Source organism: Labeo rohita, chromosome 8 (genome assembly GCF_022985175.1).
Source record: "Labeo rohita strain BAU-BD-2019 chromosome 8, IGBB_LRoh.1.0, whole genome shotgun sequence".
Lineage (NCBI taxonomy): Eukaryota > Metazoa > Chordata > Actinopteri > Cypriniformes > Cyprinidae > Labeo > Labeo rohita.
In genome coordinates this window covers 15,922,569-15,930,704 of record NC_066876.1, presented here as the reverse complement: position 1 = coordinate 15,930,704, position 8,136 = coordinate 15,922,569, and the positions used below count along the sequence as shown (strand labels likewise).

Below are 8,136 nucleotides of genomic sequence, written 5' to 3'. Positions count from 1 at the left end.
ACCATAGCCAGAGGTGACACATACTACCTGCTATTGGCCAGCAGCGCTGGTTCCTGTTGGCAAAAATGCTACCCAGCCAACCACAGTGGATGCTAAAGGTGTTTGAATGCATGTTCGTTCAGAAGCAGTTAAGACTCAACCGTCTTTGTAGACAAACAGAATGTCCTCGTCAGTTCCATAGCTTCTTCTGGCCTCCTCAAAATTGCTAAAGCTTGTGCAGCATACACCTGTCAATCAAAGAGATGGACATGTGTGAGACACACTCTTTTAATGCTGCTACCTTGTGTGAAGATTCTTTGTTATCATTTTAAAGGAATGTGCCAGCCAAAAATGAATATTTCCTGAAAATGTATTTACCCTTAGGCCATCTGAGATGTAGATGAGTTTGTTTCTATAACATATTTGGATCATTTTTTTCATTACATCACTTGCTTATCAGTGGGTGCTTTGCAGTGAATGGGTGCCGTCAGAATGAGATTTCACTCATTTACATTACTTCACAAGTAATACACGACTCCAGACTGTTTAAAGTTAAAAAGCCTTACTGATGGATTATCAGCTGTTTAAAGGGATCATCTGATGTTCACTTTTTCATGTTGTTTGAACATTAATGTGTGTTGGCAGTGTATGTACAAATCTACCATATATTGCTAAAAATCTATGCAGTGGTTTTTAACTATTCTGTAAAAAAATAATATCCCCTTTTTCAAATCGAGCCATGCTCCCACGATAGTTGATTGACATAAGTGTCTTACCTTAGACACACCCTACATCAGAAATAAATACCTTTTCTTAACGTGCTAGTTAGCAAGTTTTGCGGCTAAAGTAAACCGGCTCGTCACTCCACAGAGAGAGGGGCGGGGCAAGCAGAGCTCATTTGCATTTAAAGGAGCAATCCATCAGAATAGGTTGATTTTTGCAGAACTCATTTTGACAAAGTAAAAAGTGTTGTTTTACACTACCATTAAGAATTTTTAACCAAAGTGTATTATAGACTTTTCATTTAGACCTTAAAGAAACATCAACTTGTGGAAAATGGGCATCTGATGACCCCTTTAAACTCTCAGTCTGACAGAACCCATTTACTGCAGAGGATCCACTGGTGAACAAGTGATGTAATGCTACATTTCTCCAAATCTATTCCGACGAAGAAACAAAATCTACGTCTTGGATGGCCTGAGAATGAGTACATTTAATATTTAAAAATTATTTTAAAATAACCATAATAATCACTATAATATATCACTATAACTACACTATAAATAACACTGTTGGTTCTAAGATGTAAATGGCCTCAAGTTTTGGAAATTTAAATATATGATAGTTCACCATCTATTGTAATGAAATATAAACTTATCTAAAAAAAAAAAAAAAAAAAAACTATATTTAGTGAATTTCCACTTACATCTGACTATCTTGAAGTGTTGTTTTATTTATATATTTATTTAAATATTTGAATTAAGGGGATAGTTTACCTAAAAATGAAAATTACTCCATGATTTACTCACCTTCAAACCTTCCTAGGTATATATGACTTTCTTCTTTCAGACGAATATAGTTGGAGTTATATTTAAAAATTTCAAGCTTAATAATGGCAGTGAATGGGTGGTGAGATTTTGAAATCCAATAAAGTGCATTCTTCCATCATAAAAAGTACTCCACACAGCTTAATAAAGGCCTTCTGAAGTGAATCAATGTGTTTGTGTAAAAAAATATCCATATTTAAAACTTTATAAGCTGTAATCTCTAGCTTCCGCTAGTGGAAGCGAAGAGGAGAGAACAAAACAAAACACCGGTCGTGAATTAGAAGTACAAAGTCGAGGACTTGTAAAGAAAAATGCTGGAGGATTTCTATATAAGCCAAGAGGAGACTGGTTTTCCTTTGCTGTAAACAAAATTTGGTTCACGTGAGACTAGCATATTTTCACTGCAGTTTACGCTACACCTATGTCTTACATCATCCGCTGGAACGTAACACTCTCACGAATGCTCATGACAATTAGTGGAAGCGAGAATACAGTTACAGTTTATAAAGTTTTAAATATGGATGTTTCTTACACAATTCACTTCAGAAGGCCTTTATTATCCCCCCTCAAAATCTCAACACCCATTCACTGCCATTATAAAGCTTAAAAGAGCAAGGACATTCACTAATATAACTAAAATAAAAGTTATAAACACCTAAGATGGCTTGAGGGTGAGTGAATCAATGGGGTAATTTTCATTTTCGGGTGAACTACCCCTTTAATATTTTAACCTGTATTTAACCATTAAAAACTTAAGTGTGTGTGTGTTTTTGTATGTTTATACATTAAAAATGTGTTTGTGCTGTCTTTAAGAGTAATGCCAAAACTTCACAATACATACGGTCCGAGTAGGCGGGATTGTTGTAGAAGATGCTGCCGGTTTTACGGTTGAATCCACACACCACCACGAAGTGGCCCTGGTAATCTGGCTTCCTGCAAAAGCACTTCTGACCCACAGGGAGGAAACAGCAGTATTTGACAGGCGTGGAGCACAGCTCACACACCAACACCACTGCGTTGACCAGCACAATGGCCACATGACCCTGCTCCAAGTGATTCTGGATCTCCTGAACAGTAACAGAGCTACAAAAGAAAGATCTAATTCAATTTCTTCATGCACCTCACAGGAGTTTCAGCTTACTGGAATCTGTTGATAAAATACTTAAATTAAAAAATAGACATGATAGAACTGGAACTATATACAAGCCCAATGATTAAATGAAATTTTATACTATTTTGTCTAAATGAATTTAAAAAATGAAACACTAAAAGTTATAATTTGACATTGATTTTAAGCATTCATGGACTGATTGCATGAACTGATGAAAATGTGTCTTCAATGCAATGTAATTTACATTAAATAAAAGAGTAATAATTAAATATGCAAAACCAGTCTTAAGTAACATGGGTATATTTGTAGCAATACACAAAAACACACTGTATGGGTCAAAATGATCAATTTATCTTTTATGCCAAAAAACATTAGGATATTAAGTAAAGATCATGTTCCATGAAAATATTTGTAAATTTCCTATCGTAAATATATCAAAACTTAATTTTTGATTAGTAATATGCATTACTAAGAAGTAAATTTAGACAACTTTAAAGGCAATTTTCTCAATATTTAGATTTTGTATCTTGGCCAAATATTGTCCTATCCTAACACACCATACATCAATAAATAGCTTATTTATTTCTGATGTATAAATCTTAATTTCAAAAAATGTACCCTTATGACTGGTTTTGTGGTCCAGGGTCACATATTATAAGGATTGCATCAGTGCAATCAAATATTTTAATGCTAAGCGCAAATATACAATTTAATTGAAAAATAAAGAGAGAGAAAAAAAAATCTATTAAATATACGCATTCAGTTTTGTTTGTTATTTGTTTTTTGTTTTTTTAATTGTATTAATTTTCATGTTTTTTTAAACATGGAATTTATTTTTTTATATTTTAAAGTTTTCAATAACAAAGTGTCAGTACGCACCACAAAATAAAATGTGTTAAATATGGCAACCTCACCATTTTTTCACCAGGACTCCTTTGCTCTCAGCCTTCAGAAATAGTTCATTCACCCTGTCCTCCTCTGTGTCAAAATGCTTTTTGTAAAAAGACTAAAAGCAGAAGATCACAGGAGATGGAAAAATTATTCATATGCCAAGGTAATCACAATGAACATCTGAGTCACAACTGATCCTCTGATTAAAACGACAGCTCTTCATGAATCATGAATAAAATCAAGAACATTAATTGTATAAATGTTAAAAGGCCCTGACTAATGCCATTTTCTTCTAAAATGGAAAACATCCATTATTTCCAGCGCTACACGTGACGCTTGTACTCCATCTGCAGCGATCATGACCGTATCACATGATTCGAAAACAGACGGCAGATAATGTACCTGGTTCCTGAAGCCCTTGTCCACACCGAGCGTCTGTGTGCAGAAGCAGTGTCTGACCCCCAGCTTACACATGAGATAAGCCAGGTCAATAGTCCACACGCTCTCCGTAAACTCCAAATCCAAACACACTCTCTGAAATTCCTCCTCACTTACTGGATGTAAATACCTGTGCACAAAAACAAGTGTTTAAATAGTTGCCATTAGAGCAACTGTACATAATACATCACTTAGGATTCATACTTACTCTAGCACCATTTTTGAACAGGCCAAGCCGCAGTCCCAGTGGTAAAGCTGCCGGATGACCGGTACGTTTAACATCACATCATCTGGCAAAACAAGGTCAGAAAGGAAGCTGGTAAAGTCACTGAGCCACAATGAGCAGCTTATGATGCATTTACATTATCATAAGTTGCATTTTATGTTGTATTGTTGGGTGTAAACTTAATTGCATAGATCCATTTTATTGTATTTTAAAAAATGAGAGTGAAACTTGGGAAAGTTAGACACAACATGAGGATAATACACGAACTGTTAATTTAAATGTAATATATCCGGGTTGAGTATTTTGTCCAGTCCTGTACGTTAGAGAAGGGTCATGATTGATTATACTGCTAGTTAGTTTACGGTCACCAGCCATTTAACATGTTGTAAACATCATTTATCACAAACTCACCGTTCATGATGCAGTCGGTGTATGTCTATCTCTCTGTTGTTGTGTTTCAGTGATTTTTAAGAGCAGGGCTTGATTCATGAAGGCTGTCTGCTAGCGGGGTTAGCCGGACAGCTGTTGCCCTCTTGTCCTCCACATCAGACTCGCTAAAACCTGTCCATCTTCTGTTCACTGAAAGCTGTTAATGGACTGTTGATGAAAAACGCTGAAACGGTTACAAACGAGAGTTGTTTAACACACGCCTTATAGTCATTTCCAGGGACGAATGTTCCACTTCCTCTTGTCACTCCAAACCACAGTGAGCGTCGGCGCATTGGAAATACGTGGAACTGCGCCTCCTGCTGGCAGGACGAGAAATGGCAGTAAACTCCACCTTAATTTGACATAAACAGTGAAGAACACTACTAGTCAAAAGTTTTTGAACAGCAAGATTAAAGAAGTCTTTTATGCTTAGCATTTTCTTGATCCAAAATACAGCAAAAACAGAAGTGAAATATTTGTACTATTTAAAATAACTGCTTTGTATTTGAATATGTATTTTTTTCCAGTGATCAAAGCTACATTTTCAGCATCATTACTCCAGTCTTCAGTGTCACATGATCCATCAGAAATCATTCTAATATGCTGATTATTATTATTATCATTATTATTATCAATATTTAGAACAGTTTAGTACATTTTTTTAGGATTCTTTGATGAACAGAAAGATCCAAAGATCAGCATTTATCTGAAATAAAAAGCATTTGTAACATTATACACTATACCATTCAAAAGCTTGCAGTCAGTATAATTTTTTAAAGAAATTTATAGTTTTATTTAGCAAGGATGCTTTAAATTGATCAACAGTGATGATAAAGACATTTATAACGTTACAAAAGATTTCTATTTCAGATAAATGCTGTTCTGAACTTTCTATTCATCAAAGAAACCTGAAATCCTCAGCTGTTTTGTCAACATAATAATAATAATAAATGTTTTGAATATTATAATGATTTCTGAAGGATCATGTGACTGGAGTAATGATGATAAAAATTCAGCTTTGATCACAGAAGTAAATTACATTTTAAAATATATTCAAATAGAAAACTGTTATTTTAATAGTAAAAATATTTTACTGTTCAAAAACTTTTGACTGGTAGTTAAAGGTAGACTAGACATCACAAATAATATAATATAATATAATATAATATAATATAATATAATATAATATAATATAATATAACATAATATAATATAATATAATATAATATAATATAATATAATATAATATAATATAACATAATATAATATAACATAATATAATATAATATAACATAATATAATATAACATAATATAACATGACATAACATAATATAATATAACATAATATAACATGACATAATATAATATATATAACATAACATAATATAATATAACATAACATAATATAATATAATATAATATAATATAATATAATATAATATAACATAATATAACATAATATAATATAATATAATATAATATAATATAATATACCATAATATAATATAATATAATATAACATAATATACCATAATATAATATAATATAATATAATATAATATAATATAATATAATATAATATAATATAATATAATATAATATAATAAACCCATTTAATTACATTTTTTCAAGATGAGTAAATGCAAGTATTTGTATTTATAAAATTATTGTTTGTATGTGGAACCATTGTCCTTTTAGTCTGTGTGTAAATATGTAATATTGTGTATTCTGTTTTTTTGTTTAATTTTGTTTTCGTCCAACAAACATAAAGCAAACCCGAACATTTGCAGGGTAAATTTGCGATTAAATGGGTTCATTCTATTGCTAGGTATTTAAGAACTTTGTTTACTTTGCTATGTTTATACGGCTGTTACTAATACCTAAATACCTAATAACAGAATTAACCCATTTAATCACAAATTTAGCTCGAAAAAAGTTACAATCTATTTGATTGGAAGTCGTGTCATTCAGTCCGGTAGGTGGCAGTACGTGTTCCCTGTACAATAAAATCTCCGGAAACGCTCTTGAACGTTGAAGACAAAACTGTTTGTGGACGTTCCGTGCACGTTTGGGTGAGTTTTTTTTTTATTACTTTTGCTGAAAAACGTAAAACTGAATCGTGTCTGTATGGGGTTATTTAAAGATTTATGGTTAAATTATTATCTGTAGTTACGTGTGTGTGTTTATTTTGCTTGTTTATAACAAGCTTGCGTTAAGATCTGTTTATCTTAACTTACATTAGCTTTCACCTCCTCGTAAAGCAAAAATGTACCTTTTGTCTATGTTATTCCTCCTCTGCTAAATGTCCTGTTGTGTCCTATTTTCTCTCTTAAAGTTCACACATAGCTTGTTGAGATGTCTATTGGAGTGCCCATCAAAGTTCTTCATGAAGCAGAGGGACACATAGTCACCTGTGAAACCAACACTGGGGAGGTTTACAGGGGCAAACTGATCGAGGCTGAGGACAACATGAACTGCCAGGTACTAAGATTTGTCCTCTGTATTGCAAACTAATCTTCTGCTCGTCTTCTGAAATAAACTTTTTCCCCTAATAGAAACTCATTACTCAGTTTTGTTATTTTATCAATCCTTGCATTGGATTTCGTAGGTTTTAATCTGTTTGTTTGTTTGTAACAGGGTACAAAAATACACCTGTCTCTTGTTGGAAAGGTTGTCTTTATCTTTTTTTTTTTTCTAAATTGTCCTCCAGATGGCAAACATCACAGTCACATACAGGGATGGCCGTGTATCTCAGCTGGAGCAGGTGTATATTCGTGGCAGTAAGATCAGGTTCCTCATCCTTCCCGACATGCTGAAAAATGCTCCTATGTTAAAGAGTATGAAGAACAAAAACCAGGCTGCTGGTGCAGGTCGAGGAAAAGCAGCTATTCTTAAAGCACAAGGTATATGCAGCCTCTTTACTCCAGTACACGCATTAGCAATTTATGTTTTTAATAAAGATGATATTGAACCGGTGATCAAACTCAAGTTTGCATTAATGTTTTTGCAGTGGCTGCCAGAGGCCGTGGCCGGGGTGGACCAGGACGAGGGAATGTATTCCAGAAGAGGCGCTAGTTTTATGTTTATAACTTTTTATTTTTCTTTTTTTTTACTTTGACCATCATTTTGATGATTTATTTTATAATGTTCATTTTATGCATTGGGAAATAAATGGGTGATTTTTGCTATTTTTCCTGATTCTGTGAGTTCTTTCTTTTTTTTTTTTATACTTTGGCATTTTTTGCCTTTATGATAGGACCGTTTAGAGCAGACATTAAGCAAAGTGGGAGAGAAAGATTGGGGTGGGATCAGGAAAGGTCCCCTGGCATTTGAACTCGGGATGCCCGCAATAATGCTATATGTCTCCACACTTGCCCACAAGGCTATCGGTGCCAACCTGTGGGTTTTTGATAATAAAGACATTTATAATGTTACGAAAGATTTCTATTTCAGACAAATGCTGTTCTGAACTTTCTATTCATCAAAGAAACCTGAAAAACCTCAGCTGTTTTGT

General features: G+C 33.3%; 2 protein-coding genes across 2 annotated transcripts; one reads left to right on the top strand and one right to left on the bottom strand.

Moving 5' to 3' along the window:
- Window positions 1–84: 84 nt before the first annotated feature.
- Window positions 85–4,899, bottom strand: gucd1 (guanylyl cyclase domain containing 1). The gene is made up of 6 exons (XM_051117157.1): window positions 4,604–4,899; window positions 4,175–4,256; window positions 3,931–4,096; window positions 3,552–3,643; window positions 2,368–2,609; window positions 85–227 (listed from the first exon to the last, which is right to left on the bottom strand). Exons 1-6 carry the CDS (start codon window positions 4,608–4,610, stop codon window positions 136–138), a joined length of 681 nt encoding a protein of 226 aa, XP_050973114.1. The 5' UTR covers window positions 4,611–4,899; the 3' UTR covers window positions 85–135.
- A 1,686-nt stretch (window positions 4,900–6,585) lies between these two features.
- Window positions 6,586–7,812, top strand: snrpd3 (small nuclear ribonucleoprotein D3 polypeptide). Its single transcript, XM_051117627.1, has 4 exons — window positions 6,586–6,694; window positions 6,958–7,103; window positions 7,333–7,525; window positions 7,633–7,812. Exons 2-4 carry the CDS (start codon window positions 6,978–6,980, stop codon window positions 7,695–7,697), a joined length of 384 nt encoding a protein of 127 aa, XP_050973584.1. The 5' UTR covers window positions 6,586–6,694; window positions 6,958–6,977; the 3' UTR covers window positions 7,698–7,812.
- Window positions 7,813–8,136: the final 324 nt, after the last annotated feature.